Here is an 18,772-nt window from a genome sequence, read left to right as displayed (position 1 = left end):
CCTTTGCAGATCTGCTTCACCTGAAGTGGGGGCTGAAACCTGTGTAAGTACAATGCTGATTTTTTGGCATATAATTCCAGGAAAGAATATATGGTAAATTTAGTATTGGAAACTGTGGGACCTACTGATTGGAAGACAGATGACGTATGTCTTTTTATATTTTATAATGGTGTAAATTTGCTTTCTATTTTCACTTTATTATTTAACTTCAGTGGGCAAGTCCTGGCCCTTTCAACTTACATTGAAAATGGATTCCAGAAGAATTTAAAGACGGGTGCTGTCTTTGTTGATCTCACAGCAGCCTATGACACGGTCTGGCATCATGGTCTTCTAGTCAAGATCTCAAGATGCCTGCCTCCATGGGTGGCCAACACTATATCATTTCTTCTCCAAAACAGAAGATTCCGGGTGCATCTGGGTAACAAGTCTAGCAGATGGAGACTTGTCTCAAGTGGCCTCCCCCAGGGCTCTGTTCTGGCTCCTACGTTATTTAATATTTACATCAATGACCTCCCAGAAACTTCTTCAAGGAAGTTCATCTACGCCGATGACATCTGCTGTGCAACTCAGGCATCCAAGTTCGACATCCTCGAGGAAACACTCATGAAAGACATGTCTCTGATATCTGATTACTGTAAAAAATGGCGACTAATCCCCAGCACTGCAAAAACGATATCATCTGTTTTCCATCTACACCATGCCTCAGCCTCGCGTGAGCTTAACGTGCAACTTGACAATACGAGAATCCGGCATGAAGCCCAGCCAGTCTGTCTTGGCGTTACTCTCGATCGCACTCTGTCATTTCACGAATATCTCATAAAAACTGCAGCAAAGGTGGGCGCAAGGAACAACATCATTGCAAGACTGGCCAGCTCTTCATGGGGCGCGAGCGCTTCCACACTATGATCATCATCTCTGGCATTATGCTATTCCACTGCAGAATACTGTGCCCCAGTATGGTTCCGTAGCCCCCATGTCCACTTGGTCGATTCCAAATTATATTCCTCCATGAGGATAATTTCTGGAACCATCCGTTCCACCCTGGTTCCATGGCTGCCAGTTCTTAGCAACATCGCCCCACCAGATATTCGTCGGGATGCGGCATCATCTAAGTTCATTTCCCACATCTATGCTCGACTGCACCTGCCAATATACGCAGATATCTTCGCCCACCCTGTTCAACGCTTGACGTCTCGTCACCCAATCTGGTCCCCTACGCCTACACTGAACTTCTCTGTTCCAGACTCTTGGAAACAGAGTTGGCAGTCAGCTAAGGTAAAGAACAAACACCTCATCACAGACCCCTGCAAGCGTCAACCCGGCTTTGACCTAGCACGTTATGATTGGGCCCTCCTCAATCGCTATCGAACAGGCCATGGCCGGTGCGCCGCTATGTTCCATCGCTGAGGAGCCAGAGACGACCCGAACTGCCCCTGCGGCTACAGACAGACTATGACCCACATAGTCAATGACTGCCACCTCTCCAGATTCAAAGGAGGTCTCGAAACTTTACATCAGGCTCAACCTGACGCTGTTAACTGGCTACGGAAGAAGGGCAAACGCTAGAAGAACAAGTGGGCACCAACAAGTTTACTGAGTATCATTAGTAGCAAGACAGGCCCAAGTTTGAATGTCAACTTTTGAGACTTATTTGATAATTAAACCCTCATTTTTTGGACACATTTTTCTATGTGTCTGAATTTCCTCAAACTTGGGAGTCTCACATCATAAGGATTGCTTTGGTATTATTTAAAGCAACTAATATAAAGTACCCATTTAAATTGTAGATCTTATAGATTTTAGTTTGAAATTGTATACTATGTGCCCTAAAACAATAATATTGGTATGTATAGTAAGTGTGTAGGAAACAAGACCATAAAGCAAACAGGAAACTTTACAAAAACTTTAATTATAGATATTTTTAGTTATAAAAAAGATTTGATTTATATTGTAAAGTTCTTAGTGTAGAGACAAATTACAAAGGACAGTTTGAAATCTCAATTAGATTCACTTAATATGAATAACTGTGGTGAAATAAATGTAGAAGATTAATTTTGTCATATCAAAATTAAATGTTCACTACATGAGTTATATTTTCAGTTGTTATTTCTGATAATTAAGAAATTACTTATCGCAAGATTAAAAGATGTCATATTGTACTTTGTACTTGAATAGTGATTCTTATCCACCTTATTGTCTGTCCATCAGTCAGTCTGTTTGACTATCCAGCTATTTGTAGAAAATGTTTCTTTTTTAATTTTTTATTTCTTTTTTTCCACCAGGGGTTATTGCTGGGGCTTGGTGCTGGCACTGTAATTCCACCACTCCCAGAAGCCATTTTTTCCAGATTCTTTCTTTCTATTTTATTTGACAGGACAAAGAGAAACTGAGAGAGAAGGAAGGGAGAGAGAAAGAAAGAGAGATACTTGGAGACCTGTTTCACTACTTGTGAGGCACCCCCTCTTGTAGGTGGGGAACAGGGACATGGTGATTTGCACATGGTGATTATTTTGTGCTTAACTGGGTGTGCCACCACCTGGCGCTCAAAATGTAAGCTGTTCACACGTAAATATCAGCAAAGTCTCAAACTATAGTTAAATGTAGGACATCTGATTACCTTTACAGTTGCTTTTATTGTCTTTTTTAAAATTTATGTTTATAGTTTCTCTCAAGTACCCAAAAGTATCAATAATATATCCATATTTAATATAATGTAGGTTATTTGATGTTACTGCTAATTAATTAGAAAATATTTTTGAGCATTTCCAGATCCCTATACTACCTATCAAATCATACCAACTAGGAACTCTATTTTTAAACAGTGGGGGTAACTTGTATACCTGATCTTAAGTATTCTTTGAAACTTTGTTGAACCATATAATCACATAAATAAGTTAGTGAATGATTCACATCATAACTGAGGACAAACAACAGAAAACAAAATATTGATCTACAGTATTAACACACAGTTGAATTGAAACTTATGGCATATCATTAGAAATTCCAGATAATTGTCCTGGAGAGATGTATGACTAGTTAGCATTCTTGTTATTACAGTAGGAAGTTGTGGCCTAGAAATAATGCCTAACTTTAAGCTAAATATTTTGATCAACCTAATATACATAGATTAATATACTCCTATTGTCTTCTGTAAGACATTTTGAATCATGCAAGAATACAAGCAACAAAAGTAACTGTTACCAGACTTTGGTTTATTGTAAAATTTTGCAGTTTTTCTTGTAGTCCCTGACCCCTTGCCCTGATAATCTTAATTATTGCTTATTCTTTCCCCCCTACTTTATTTGTGCCACTGTAAAAGAAGGGAGAAAACCACTATAATAAATAAAATAGAAATGTAAGAAAGAAAATCAGTACAGATGAGTAATATTAGGAGCAACAGAAACGCCAATAAGCAATTTCAAAATAAGCTTCTTTTTTAAAGGTTGCCATATAAAAAAATCAGACAAAAATATAGCAGCAGAGAAGGATGAATACAAGTTAATTGCACACCAATCCCATGCAAAAATGTGGTCATTAGCCAAAGCAGTAGTATTCAGAATTCAGTTTGGGATGCTTGTGCAATGCATGTGAATCTTCTATTATTGAACTGTCGCTGAATTGGTCCAAGTCTGATGGGGTCTGATGGCCTGGGACATCATCTGCCAAAGTGTCAAGATAGCTCCCCACAGAAATGCCATCCAGCCCATCACTGCCATCATGTAGGCTGTTGTAGCTGCCATGTAAAGAGGTGCTCTGGCTCTCAAGTAAACTGCACAAGCTGCCACTGAGACTGCTACCTCGGCTGGTAATCGTGGCTTTCTCTTCAATCATCCATTTGATGGACTCAATGCTCTCATTGATAACAAGCAACTGGCGCATGAGTCTGACGTCTGTGGCTCTGAGGTTAATCTGTGAAAGGAAGACACACCAGTTATTCTACATTCTGGAAAGGTTCAAAATTCATTTGAGTTCTGTCTTCAGTACACGATTTTTAATTCACATAATAAAATATAAATACACTTGATCTTTCAGAAAACTGCAGATCACTAGTAGGACTCATAATCAAAGAATTCACTTCCTGCTAGACGAGTTAGGCTCCAAAGTGGACAATGAAATTGCCACTGAATCTCTGGATTAAATGCCTAGAAATATATTGAATTTTATTTTCAGTGCTATGAAACTTATTTTCTCTCTGACCAAGTTAATAGTTTATACATATGTACTTGTGAACATGTTTATGGTAGCTATGAGGAGGGGAGAAGGAGAGGAATATGGAAAAATTAAGGAGCCATCATCATCTTAATAGCATCTTCTAGTTACTGGATGATAATGTACCATTCATCATTATAAAAACAACATCCATTAGATGTAATCATGTACCATAGGTTTATTATTTTATCACTGTTTTATAGGTGAAGAAACTGAGAACAATAGTAAAGAGGAGTACCAAAATAGACATTACGCTTTGTGATGATATTGGCATATATAGTGCAAGTGATGCTTTTGTTTTTCAATTTTAGTATTACTTCTTTGAGGAAATGTTTATTGACAGGACTGTCATGGGTTACATGTCCATATTTGCCCAAGACAGGTGTCAGTACAACTCATTTAATCAAGCCATCATCCTCCATGTGATAGGACATTGGATCCCTATGCCTTTAAATCTGCCTTTTAGTGTTCCTCCCTTCCAAATTGTCTAATATTGACTGAATACCATATACTAAGATGACCCACTTTACAAATATGATTATTTACTTCAGGTATGTGACAGACAACCCCAAGCAAAATTAGTTTATGAGATTCCTAGAAGATTCTAGAATTCTCCTAAGTGCCTCCTAAGGTATGTACTCCTTCTGATCTAAGATACTTTAGAGATATTTCTCTTCATAGCCACAAAGAAGGATTTCTTCCTTTGAAAGTCTCATAGTTCTTTGAGAGTACTTGCTAAAATCAAAAAAATGTGGTGGTAGTCTGGTCAAACAACTCGCTTGAATAATGTGCCCTGAAAGTGACCAAAGTTCAAGTCTGGCCCCCACTGCATTCAGGTATCTTGGGAGCTATGGTCTCTTTCATTTGCTTCTCTGTATCTATTCAGAGAAAGAAAGGAAAGAAAGGGGAAAAAGAAATAAAGAGAGGAAGAAAGAAAGGAAGAGGGGGAAAGAAAAAGAGAAAGAAAGGAGAAAAAGAAAAGTGAAGAGAAGGAAAAAAAGAAATAATGTGGTGGTGGTTCTGGGGAAGCTAGGGAGGAGGAGGGTACAAAATCTCTCATTATCTCTGTTAAAAAATTTGAAGAGGCACGACTCCTGTAAAAATACCATTGACTGGACAAGGAGCTATAAATACACTTCACAAGTAGAAGTCCTGTTCATATATATGATTTGGAATGGATTCCTATTCTTTTGGTTAATTTTGTACCTACAGGGTTCTTCTGATCTCAGTGGACTCTTCTTAAATCTCTACTTTAGAGAGAGTGGGGAAAGAGAGAAAGAGAGAGAGAGGGAGAGGGAAAGATACACTATAGCATTGTTCAACTGCTAGTTAAGGTTCCCCTATGCAGGTGCTGCCATAAAAGACTTTGAACTCAAACCTGGGTCTTCATGCATAAAAAAGTGTGTGTTCTGCCAGATGAGTCATCTCCCAGTCCTCCAAGATCTTTATCATTAAGGTACAAAGCTACTTCAGATTTGTGATTTTTTAGAATTATCAAAGGCACTCATTCTTGAATGATTCAAGCAATAATGGAGAAAGGATACTATTGTTTTCAGATTTATGCATTTATATTGTTAAACTAGTTCATGATTAGGAGTTAATCCATAACTAAAGGTGAATTTTCGATTGAGTGAATGTGATGAACAAACATAAGGAGAAATGAAGTTTCTATTATTGATTTCAAAGATGGAAGATTATAGGCTTCATAAAGTATAATTCAGAACCATTTATTTTACTGATATAAAATAAAGTCACCTGGTTGACTTCTTCTTTGAAAAAAAAAGCACCAGAAATGCTGCATAGATGGTAACTGTGAAAATAATTTCCCTCTTAGCTTTTCATGGACAGAAAGGTATGAACTTGCTGAAGTTTACTAATACTTTTACTATGTGTTCTTTTTAAAATTGTTATTTATAATATGGAAATACTGAAGACTATAGGATATGAGGGTTACAATTACACACAATTCCCACTCCCAGAACTCCATATTCAATCACTCCTTGATAGCTTTCCTATTCTTTATCCCTCAAGGAGTATGGATCCAGGATCATTATGAGGTACAGACAGAAGGTGGGAGGTCTGGCGTCTATAATTGCTTCCCCTCTGAACATGGGTGTTGGCAGGTTGATACATAATCCCAGCCTGTCTCTCTCTTTCCCTAGTGGGGCAGGGCTCTAGGGGAGTGGGGCTCCAGGACACATTAGTGGGGTCCTCTATTCAGGAAGTCCTGTTGGCATCATGGTAGCATATGGGATCTGCTGAAAAAGAGTTAAGATATAAAGCAGAAAAAAATTATTGACTAATCATGAACCTAAAGGCAAAATTATTGCAGGTGAAGACTTGGGGTTTCCACTTTGGAAAAAACTAGTAGGTCTAATTTAGGTATATTCCAAGGGGCCCATGACTTTACTAGTTTTTGCCTGAACCTGACAGCTAATATGCAGGTGGATCCAGGTTATTGTCTGGGGAAATGGTGTCATAGTTCGAAAAAGGACTACAAAGCTGGATCAGGGAAAAGAGTAGCTTCCAAATATGGGGAAACACATATATATTGTTGACTGTAAACCCCATAAATTTCATCTAGGGTCCATATTTCACACAGGAGCCTGTGTAACTTCTGCATTCCTGTAGGTCTGAGCTCACATTCTGTGGTCACGACTAGGAACATACCAGACTGCACTAATTTCAGGACCCATCTTCTTCAGGTGGTAGGTAGACTATGTTGTCCAACCTCCCTTCGGAGACTGGAACATTCCCTCCCACTTGATCCACATTGAGGTCAAGGTCCTATAGGGGCTCACAGAGTCCATTATGTTGTTCCTGATAGAGATGGCCAGTGACAGTGGTGAGAGGGATCTGTTAGAGGTCTAGGCTATCATGTATGTGTGAGAATTCTAGGACTCCCTGACTAGGGTCCCAGGTGATGGGGTGGCCTGGTAGTGACTAAAGTCATCATTAAAATATTGGGATGCATTGGATCGACCTTCCCGTGGTGCATCCCATGAGTACCCATTCATTGGGGAAACTAACGATCCTTCCTAGCCGACTGAATCCACATGGATCCCCGTTACTTTCAAAGCCAGCAACAAGCAGCTCCTGACAGCTTTCAAGCTGTTGGTCCTGCTCTTCGAGTCCTCCAACTTAATGTTGAGGGGCTGTCCTTCGCCAAACGTGTTATCTTCGCCCACCCTGTTCAACGCTTAACGTCTCGTCATCCAATCTGGTCTCCTACGCCTACACTGAACTTCTCTGTTCCAGACTCTTGGAAGCAGAGTTGGCAGTCAGCTGAGGTAAAGAACAAACACCTCATCACAGACCCCTGCAAGCGTCAACCCGGCTTTGACCTAGCACGTTATGATTGGGCCCTCCTCAATCGCTATCGAACAGGCCATGGCCGGTGTGCCGCTGTGTTCCATCGCTGAGGAGCCTGAGACGACCCGGGCTGCCCCTGTGGCTACAGACAGACTGTGGCCCACATGGTCAACGACTGCCACCTCTCCAGATTCAAAGGAGGTCTCGAAACTTTACATCAGGCTCAGCCTGACGCTGTTGACTGGCTACGGAAGAAGGGCAAACGCTAGAAGAATTAAAATATTGTTTTTGTCAATGTTTCATTTTTATAACTAAAAATTAAAAAAAATAAAAATAAATATGGGTCGCTTGCTCTTATTCAGATTTTGTAGTTCTTACTTTGTCTGACAAAGTCAGCTTTGGAGTGATTGAGGGACATGTAATAGGATGTAGTTGAGGGTATCTACATCTAAGTAGAAGCTGTTTCATTAAGTATTTTAAGGTGTCTTTTTAGGTCTTTCTACTTGCTTGCTGCATATATTGACTCACTGAAAACTATTGTGCACTTTTGCTTTCAGGTTTATATTTTCCCCTAACTTATTGATACATGTACATATGCCCTATTTCATGGGCCCTGGTCTGTATCTAGGTTTTTCTGGTTTAAGATGTGCACCACTTGAAATGGAATTAAGGAGTCCTATGAGCTAAGAAAAATTTCACCAGAGTAATGAAGCTGAAGGGTTGACATTCCATGCCTGATGTCTCTGGACACAGTCCAAAGTGTAACATGCTGAGGTGGTACTGGCTGCATTGCTTAGGTTGGGATCAGCAGATGCAGTTTCAGTTGGTATGAATTGAGAAAAGCATACAGGAACACTTAGACAGCAGTAACCTCTCCCTTTCTCTGCTACGTGTTCTGTTCACTCAGTGACTGTGCAGTGAAATTGTACTGGGGATGTAGACTTTATGGCAATAGTTATGCATTAAGATCACCCACATACCATATGGGCCATCATAATACTGTTCAAGTTACAAGTAACACAAATATTTGCAAATCATCAGCAATTTGACTAAGTTCACTGAAGAGCCTAGAACATCAGTATGAGCCAAAGTCTTACAAACTCATTTTACTTAGTTATCTGTAGCTGATAAAACTTGCTGTGACCATTATAGGCACAGTGTAATATCAATGTGACCATTTCCCAACAATTCCCTAAATTAATCACAGCTGCATTTGTTCACATTCCCACCCTGTCCTATGAAAATGTTCTGGCCCAGCACTAGTTCTGGGGAGTGTTTTTATTAATCTCCTCAACTGAAATAACTATTCTTTTTCTTTCCAAATCCTCATTCTTGAAGTCAGATTTTTTTCCCCCCATCAAGCACTGTTTGCTCACTTTAGCTTCTTCTGCTTGCTCACTCAACCTCTATAGGTGTTATCTGCCAGTATAGCTTGATTTTGTTTTGTCTTATATAATGGTTGCTATTGCATTTTCTAGTCATTTCCTCAAAGAAAGAAGTCATGTTCCTTAAAGAAAGAAGCCATGACTTACATTCCTTTTTTGTATTAAAGTCTGCTCTAAGCACTGATAGTTTAAAAAACATTTATATTGATAATTTTAGATTTGTGAACATTCATCTCTTAAGACAACAGTAATAATACATATCTCAGTATAACTCTGGAGTTAGAACATACTTGGGGTAATACTGTAGCATTTTTTTTCTGAGTTATAGGGAACCTGCATCAGTTACTTATTTTTCAATCTTGTTGAGCAATGCAAAAATAAGAACTGTACTACAGAGGAACAAAAGCTTTGACCATAAAATTATTTAAATTAAAAAAAAAGCTTTTTTTTTTTTTCTTAGAGCAAACACTCATAGGACATTGAACCACTGTTGGGGGAAAACATGACGAAAGCAAGACAGAACTTGTTGATCGGCTAATGATTACAGATTTAACTGTGTCTAAGTCTGTCCTGGTGAGAGAGTAAACAGCTTCCCATTGTGGGAGAGCTAGACCAGCTGGTTCTCAGAGCTGCCTTTTACTTGGAGCATTGAGAGCTCCAGACTACCTCACACCACTTATCTAGAACTAAGGTGTGGCTCCCACCTACTGTTAACCTTGAAAGTATAAACAATCTACCACAGAACTGAATAGTATTGCTTTTGTATCCATTTGTTGCCCCACCTTTCTTCACAGTTACTCATGCCAGTTACTGTGAAGCCTGGTCATAAAGTAGGAGGAGACTAGCCTTGTCCTAGCTCAAGAAACTTTTTTTTTTTTTCAGCTGAGGCCTTATATTCTACTTAAACAGAATTGGGAGATCCTCCTCATGGTCTGAAGTTTAAATATCTTCTCCTCAGAGAGATCTTTTCTGGCCAATGCTGGTATCCCATCTTCACACCTAGTTTTATACTACATTAATGTGTTTTGTTCCCTTCAAGATATTTATGGCAAGTTGAAATCATTTGTGTATTATTTGTTTACTTATTATTTTCTGTCTCCTCCATGAATATGTAAGAAGTAGAATGCAGGGGACTTTATTTGTCTCTTCACTGCTCTGTGTCCAAGACATACAAGAATGATTAGCATACAGACCAATGAAATAGCTCACTTGGATTGTGTACTGCTTTGTCATGTGTGCGACCCAGGTTCAAGCCCAGCCCTAACCACATATAAAGAAACTTTGGTGCTGTTACCTTTCTCTTCTCTCACTCTCTCTCTCTCTCTCTCTCTGCTTCCTTGTCTTTATCTAAAAAAATGTATGACATATTCAAAGGGCAGTTAGCATTTGTCCAAGAATTGAATGAATGCTTCAAATTGGACCATATTTCAAGAGTTTCCCTCTCTTGATTTCTTCTGTAGGTCAGTTATATGCAGCTTGAGAATAAGGAAAAGTGGTAGCTTCAGAAAATAGCATTTCGTTTTTTTCCCTACATTTTTATCATGCAATCACAGGATTCTAGTACTGGTGAAAAGTTATTCCCAGCCTATGTAGACAGAGTACAAAATATTATCACTGAAAGGAAGTGAACTTTGTAGTGTGAATCACACTGTAGAGATTGTGCTATTGTTAGGTGATAAATGGTACTCACATAGCACAGGTGTTCTGTAAATATTGAGTTGAACCAAGTGAGTAAACAAACAAGTAGATTATTACCTTCCTTAAAAAAGATTTGCACTGATTGATCCAATGACAGGTGAATGCCCTTTCCTTTCTGTTTCCTCCCACTCTGATTCTTGCAATGTCATAATTCAGTGTCTTATGCTTTGAAACTGCAGTGTAACATGCCTTTGTACTCTAGAATAGATGAATGCTAAAATTTCATGCTACTTTTGAACAGGCAATGACTTGTGTCTATGGTAGAATTTGGAATGAAGAATCTTGAAAGAGCAAATACTCATGGTAATACATTTTTCAGGCTTGAAGGATAGCTCACTGGTTAGGGTGAGTGTCATGCCATACATAAGGCTCAGGTTGGAGCCATGTATATATTACAAGACATATATCCAACCAAATCAGCAATCTCCCTGGCCCCTAATAATCTCATCTGTTTTGGATAGCCAATTAATCAGCATTTCCCCCTCAAGTTTGAAATTAGTGAAAGGTTCCCTTTTTAGCTATATTTACTTCCAAATGTACAAAAATGAAATTTCAGAAGTATCTATATGTAGCAAAGAAAAAAAAAAAAGAAAGAAAGAAGAGAAAAAGAGAAAGCCTCTAGTCAAGAGGCTTAAAATATTGGTTTCCAATAGGCTATTCCAATTGACTTTTAAGTCCTCTTTTTATAACCTTCATATGTCCAAATTTGCCCCCTCTCTAGATTTATCATAGCTTCAGTTTGATGATCATAAAAGGTTTTCTGCTTAATCATCCTTAAAATTTCTTGTAGTTTTAAAAATATCTATATTTATAGAAAAAATTCTGTATTATTGTCTCTTTGCTGTCTGAGAAATTGATGTACAGCATTTCTACCCAAAGGTTCTGGCCTGTAAAACTTTAGTAAAAAAGACTATGGTCATTTATAAGTCAGTGATATTCAGCCAAACCTTTCCTCTGCTTTCTCAGCTACTTCAAAATTTATAGTAGAATTTGTTTCTAATTGGGTAATTGAGGATTCCATTTTTATAACAGTTTTGTTTCCCAACATTTGTGTTGTTTATATGTGGAAATAAAAAGTCCATTCTTTTCCCAAGCCTTATAGAACAATAATTTCCCCAAAGACCAAGTCACATCCAAATTAACAGTCATCATCAGCACAGCTGACTGATTGATGTTGTTTTGATAAATTAGAAAACTGCATCTACTTTATTTAAAAATGGCACATGTGATTTCCTTGAATATAAACATAAATTTGTGCTAAGGGCCTCACCATTTATACAGATTCTGCTGTTTACTACCAATGTAAGAGAGTTTTTCATATCCAAGTAGCACTTCTAGATCCACGTAGTACTTAACTGTCCCTTTCCTGCATTCTAATTCAGTGTAAATTACTACTTTGAGTGCTTTCAGTATGTATTTGCAATGTATAATATTGGCTAATGCAATAGATTCACCTGAATGGAAATTAGTAGAACTAAAACAGTATTATTACATATAGTATGTAGTATGTGGTCATGTGTACCTGTGTGATTTGCAGGACTATGCTTACACTGGAAGGGAAAGAAGACTCAGTGTATATTGTAAATGTGGAATAATCCTTGGAAGCACACACACACACACACACACACACACACCACACACCACACACATTGTATCAATGTTAAAGAATGTTGCTACAAATAACACTATATAATTAAAAGTGAAACTGATTGTAAATCCCATATAACATAATTGATTCTGAGAGAATGCTTTTGTTTTGCTGAACTCTTGTGTAAATAGCAGCCTGTTGTTGCAGTTCAACATAATTTAATGGAGTTCATCCCAATATGAGTAATTTCTGAATAATCTTCTGTTAGTAAACCTATCCATGATCTATTGTTTGTTTTTGATCTTAATGCAAATTATACTCATTAAGCTGAAACTTACATCAGCTTCAGTACTAGCTATGTGCTTTTCAGCTCTATTTATGTTGGAACTTAGTTGTTTGCTGGTGATATAAACAACTTACCCATTTTTTCTGTCCTATTGAATTTTTTTCCATTTTATTTGTTATTAACAGTTTGTTATAGGATTGTAAGATTACAATTTATAGTTCCACACTATAACCACCAAAGTTCTGTAATTCTACCCTCCCACCTCTCAAAGAAAACCACCATAATTCTCATAAACCTTAAAAATTTAGAAAGGGAATCAGGTTATCAGAAAAGTCATGACATATTTTTCTCTTTGTTTATTTTATTTATTTGTTAATGAGAAAGATAGGAGAGATAAAAAGAACTAAACATCACTCTGGTACATGTGCTCCCGGGGATTGAACACAGGACCTCATGCTTGAGAGTCTATAGTGCTTTAGCCACTGCATCATCTCCTGGACCACATGACATATTTTTCTATGCAAAAATGTATCATGACTTTTCTGGCAACTCAGTAACTTAACCTTATTAAAATATTCTTATTTTAGCAATAATTTTGATGACTATATTTCTAAAATATGTTGTAAATTTCTTTATCCTGGTGAACATAACCAAGCTGAACCAAACACAATCAAATAGTAAGGAGCAACCATCATAGACAGAGTTTTTTATATTACAAAATTACTCAGCAAAAATAAGAGTTGTTGAAGTATTAAAATTGTACTCCCCTCTGCCTTTTAAAAGATCCAGAAATCTCTCCTTACCTGAATGGTTAGTCTTAATTCAGTAATCTCTTGATTCTGGTATTATTAAAATATGCTTGTTTTAGGCCTTATTGCCACCCCCTGCCCCCAGCCATGGCTCCCATTTCAATTTCTGATTTGCCATCTGCAGTCCAATTACTCTTTAGTAGCCTTAATTTCTTTTCTAATATGCTTTTAGAGTAGGAGGTAAATGAATTACAGGAAAAGCTGGTAATAGCACTTCTTAGAAAATAACATTAACTAGTGATAAATGAGGTAACAGTCTTTGTGACAGAATAAAAGTACACGAGCCTTGCTCCCTGTATCAGTGCCTCTCAGCTTTAATATGCAAACAGATCACCTCAGAAATTGTGTTCCTACTCAGATTCTCTTCACTAGTTTACTAGTTTGTACAGTTCACATAGGTCCCTAGGTGACACTAATAGATACAGAGGCACTCACATCTTTCCCATTAACCCCTCTCTCCTTGTCTCTAAATTCTTGTGTAGTTCACTGGCCTTGAATATGAACTGGGTCAAATGATTTGTTTCTAAGGAAAGAAATACCAGAATAATGTGATATTACTTCTGAGGGAAAGTTATCAAACACTGTAGTTTCTGTCTGGAGAATACCCACTGACCTGCTCTGTAGAGAGACATCTGCCAGGCTGTGAATGGTGCATAGTGATAATGGTGCCATATTCTATTTAATATGGAATTGATATCTCTGGACCACTATTAGCTGGATCTAAACCTGCCAACTGCTGTTGACTATATGAGTGGACTCTGGAAACTTCCCTGGGAAAGATACTCAAGATGACTGAGTCCTCAACTGACATGCTGATCGTATCCTTTGATAAGAGATCATCAGTCAGAGGCTCACAGTTGATCTATGCCGACTTTTGATTAACAGTAGATATAACTCATGTCTGGATTTTTTTTTATGTTGCTATGGTTTGGGGTAATTAATACTTACCATGAACAACTATTATAGCAATAGGTACGGTATATGGACCATACTTTGAATAGCAAGGTTAATATAACACTTGTGAGTGGAGAATTAACATATGATTTATTTCTAATATATGAGCTACTAACTAAATTTCTTATGCTGATATACTAATGAGATAATGTTTTTACCAGATGTTATTTAAGATGAGATTATGCACTTTAATTTATTAAACTTCATTGAATTATAATTCTGGGTCATTTAAATTTAATGGTAGTTATGCTTTTTTTCTGTGTCTATCACAAAACTGAAAAAAATAATGACTTTTGGTAGTTAGATATTAGTATGAAATGTAGTATTAACTACAGATTCATGGAATCTCAGGGGAGATTGAAGCTTGAAATACTAGCCACATGTTATTGAGATAGATTTTGGATTTATTTCAATAGAGATAAATCTATATTGGATTCATGTTAAGTGAGATAAGTCAGAAACAAAAATATGAATATGGGATGATCTCACTCATAGATAGTAGTTGAAAAACAAGATCAGAAAGGAAAACACTAAGCAGAACTTGGACTGGAAGTAAAAACCCTGTGGTGAGGGGTAGACATGCATCTTCCTGGGACAGTGGGGGGTGGGAGTAGGTGGGAGGGATGGGTCACAGTCTTTTGGTGGTGGGAATGGTGTTTATGTACACTCCTAGCAAAATGTAGACATATAAATCACTAGTTAATATGAGAGGGGGAAAATCAATTGTATGTCTCAAAGTTTTTCAAAACACAAACTGAATCTTTTTAATATATAGGCTGTGTATTTGATATGCGGACTCTCTCAAAAGCCTAGACCAAGTAGATCAGAAGCATCTAATAGCACAGCTATATACAAGATATTGGGTACTGTACAGAAAACCCTAACAAAAGGACTTTTCAAAGTTAACCCAATTACCAAATGTGATAACATTAACTATCGATTGTCTTTTTGAACCCTAAGACAGCAGGAACCTCACATCTCCACTATAGAGCCCCTACTTCCCCAAGTCCTGGAACCCTTGGATAGGGCCCACTTTCCCGTATGTGTCTCCCAATCCATATCAAATAATATTGCCTCCACCGATCACAGCCTCTAGCATTTTTATTATCCTTTCTGTTGTATGACATTCTCACAGGAATGAAGTGGTATCTCATTGTTGTCTTTATTTGCATTTCTCTGACAATAAGTGACTTAGAGCATTTATTCATATGTATGTTGGTCTTTTGGATCTCTTCTTTGGTGAATATTCTGTTCATACCCTCTCCCCACTTTAGGATGGGGTTGGCTTTTTTCGTTTTATTGTTTTATTGTTGAGTTTGGTGAGCTCTTTATATATTTTGGTTATTAGCCTCTTGTCTGATTTATAGCATGTAAAGCTTTCCCATTCTATAAGGAGTCTCTTTGTTTGCATGGTGTTTCCTTTGCTGTGCAAAAGCTTTCCAATTGGTTTATTTTAGTCTTCCTTGCAATTAGACTTGAGTCATTGAAGATGTCTATAAAACTTAGATGGAGTTCTGTCAATATTTTCCTTTCTATATTCGATAGTTTCTGTTCTAATATTCAACTCCTTGATCCATTTGGAGTTTACTTTTGTTGTGTCAAAATGTAGTGGTTCAGTTTCATTCTTCTTTGCTTTTTTTTTTTTTTTTCCTTCAGGGTTATTGATGGGGCTTGGTGCCTGGTGCCTGTACCATGAGGCTATTTTTTCCCCCTTTTTGTTGCCCTTGTTTCATCGTTGTTGTGGTTATTATTATTGTTCTTATTAATGTCATCATTGTCGGAAAGGACAGAGAGAAATGGAGAGAGGAGGGGAAGACAGAGAGGGAGAGAGAAAAACAGACACCTGTGGACCTGCTTCACTGCTTATGAAGCCACACCCCTGCAGGAGGGGAGCCAAGGGCATGTTTTAACCCAGTTTTCCTAGCACTATGTGTTGAAGAGACTTTCCTTTCTTCAATTAATATTGTGGGCCCCCTTGTCAAAAAGTAGATGTCCACAAGAGTGGGGCTTATTTCTGGGCTTTCAGTTTTACTTTACTGGCCAGTATATACATTTTTGTCCCAGTACCAGGCAGTTTTGATTATAATAGCCCTATAACATAGTATGATATCTGGGAGTGTGATGCCTCCAGCTCTGTTTTTCTTTTTCCTCAAGATTGATTTCGTGATTCGAAGTATTAAAATTTGGGGTTATGAGACAGAGCCATGTTGTGGGAATCCATTATACAGAAAAGTAAAACCTCATTGCTGTGCTTTGAGTTGCTGACTTTGACTTGCCATTAAAAAGCAATAGTTGAGTACATAGCGTTTGAAGGAAATGAAGTAGGGGCTATTGTCAGGCTGTGCCATGGCGAAGAGAGAGAGGAGATCCAGAGCAAATGGGGTACACAAATCTTTATTATTGGATCAGGAGGGGGTGGCTCAGGCCACGTGGAGTCAGCTGAAAATGGCCGTCCCCGATACCTCACCACCAAGGGGAGGGTGTCTAAGCCTAGGTAGTAAATATTTTACTTCCCTGGGCATACAACCTCACTAATGTGTCCTGAAACCTAACTTCTCCAGAGCCCTACCCCACTAGGCTGGGGGTATGGATTGACCTACCAATGCCCATATCCAGTAGAGAAGTAGTTATAGAAGCCAGAACTCCCACCTCCTGCACCACAAAAAGAATTTTGGTCCATCCCCCTCAGAGGGGGAGAAGTGTTAGGGGGAGGTGACCAGAGGGCTCTGAACTCTAATTCTATAAAGACCTAGAGAAAGAAGAGGAACAAAAAGAAAGGATATTTGGAAGTAGCAATAGGTGTAGGTGTGACCTAGAAAGGAAGGGAAGGCAGGACCATAGAAAAAAATGGGCAAATATATATACACAGAAACAATAGTTGATCCGTATCTTGGAAGAACTACAGTAGTTTCTGATGGAGGGAATAGAGAGGGACATAGAACTTTGATGGTGGCAATGGTGTAGAATCATACCCCTTTATCTCTTAATTTTGTAAATAAATATCAAATCACTAATAAATATAAAAATATAAAAAGAAGTAGGTTTTGTTTTGGTGTATTGAACCAGAATAATAAAAGTCTCGGGGGGAGTCATCAGGTTCTAGAACATGATGGCAGAGAAGGACCTAGGTTATGTAGAAACTGAGAAATGTTACACATGTACAAACTACTGTATTTTACTGTTGACTGTAAGCCATTAATCCCCCAATAAAGAAAGAGGTAATTTCAATAATACCTCTGGCTTTTTTCCCTCTTTACTATGTACATAAAATTTACTTGTGGAAACACAGGATATTAAAGAAAAATAATTTAACTATGCAGGGAAGTTATGGACTACAGGTTAGATTGACATTGACTTTATAGTGTAAACTTTGTCTCAGTTTTTCATTTTCCTGACTCCAAAGTGATAAATTAATTCTAATGAGGAGTCAGATAGAAAATTTACAAGAGCACATGTCTGTGTGGAATAGGCTATTTTCCTCTTTTTTTTTTTCAATCAGAGAAAAGGTGGAAGTACTTAAGGAGAAAGTACTTTTCAAGTATATGACAGGAAGTTTATAGCAGTGAATGTCTACATTCAAAAAGATAAAAAATCTAAACTCAGCATCATAACTTAAGAAAACCATGGATTATGGGACTTTGAGAGATGGGGCTACGGAGCAGCAGCAGCTGTGTTTCTCGCCTCTCCTCTCCTGGATCAGCTAGGAATACCAAAGGAGCTCATCTGGGACCTCAACAAGGCAGGACTAGAATGACTTCAGGAACTCACCAAATCACTAGTGAGTGCAAATACATGTGGCTCATGGACAGAGAGGAGCTTAGGGAGAGATTAAGTGGCTGGTAACAGTCTGGCAGTTTACCAGTTGAGGCACCACCTCCAGTATGTTTTACCAACAAAAAGACTGCTGAATGGAGGAAAGGACTCCCCCTAAGACTCACCAAACGCAACTGTGAGTCTCCATTGCTACTGTACTCAGAGGCTGGAGCAACAGAAGGGAGAGGAAACTCAGGAGAAGAGCTACACCTTGGTGGCCTAGCGGTTGCGCTGTGTGATGGGAGCTTTTCCATGTTCTTCTCATGATGAGAACATAGCGAATAGTTGCCTCAGAACCTACAGACTATTAAAAGGGACTTGTTTAGAAACTCATAGGGGCCAGCAGTGCTGCCCAGCTTGGCAAAGAAGCTGAATTGAGCTTTGGATCCCTGGGGTGTGAGAGTCTCTTTACATAACCACTGTGTATCTCTCGCCCACCCTGCTTTATCTCCTGGTCAGGAGCGAGGGATTAAGCTAAGAAGCCTACTTATAGTTTAAAAGCCCTCAGGCTCCCATAGCCTTAAAGGAAGAAAAAGAACAAAAGAGGCTTTAAAAGGCACTGTGCTCCAATTTAGGGATTAAAATAATATTGAAACAACTGTTAATTTCCACAACTGTGAGCCCTTAAGTACATTACTTAGACACAAGTCAATCCAGGCAAGAGTGATCAGTAATTTGAAAAGTACTGAGAGAGGAACCTCATAACATACTACATAGA

At 38.2% G+C, this 18,772-nt stretch overlaps 1 protein-coding gene across 1 annotated transcript in view; it reads right to left on the bottom strand.

The window, feature by feature from the left end:
• Positions 1-3,197: 3,197 nt before the first annotated feature.
• LURAP1L (leucine rich adaptor protein 1 like) overlaps positions 3,198-18,772 on the bottom strand; it is a 32,401-nt gene continuing 16,826 nt past the window's right edge. Inside the window, exon 2 of the mRNA XM_007531594.3 lies at positions 3,198-3,909. Coding sequence (XP_007531656.1) covers positions 3,535-3,909 — 375 coding nt within the window. The 3' untranslated portion in view covers positions 3,198-3,534. The remainder of the gene's footprint in view (positions 3,910-18,772) is intronic.

This window comes from Erinaceus europaeus, chromosome 10 (genome assembly GCF_950295315.1).
Source record: "Erinaceus europaeus chromosome 10, mEriEur2.1, whole genome shotgun sequence".
NCBI classification, from domain to species: Eukaryota; Metazoa; Chordata; class Mammalia; order Eulipotyphla; family Erinaceidae; genus Erinaceus; species Erinaceus europaeus.
This window is presented reverse-complemented; position numbering and strand designations above follow the sequence as displayed.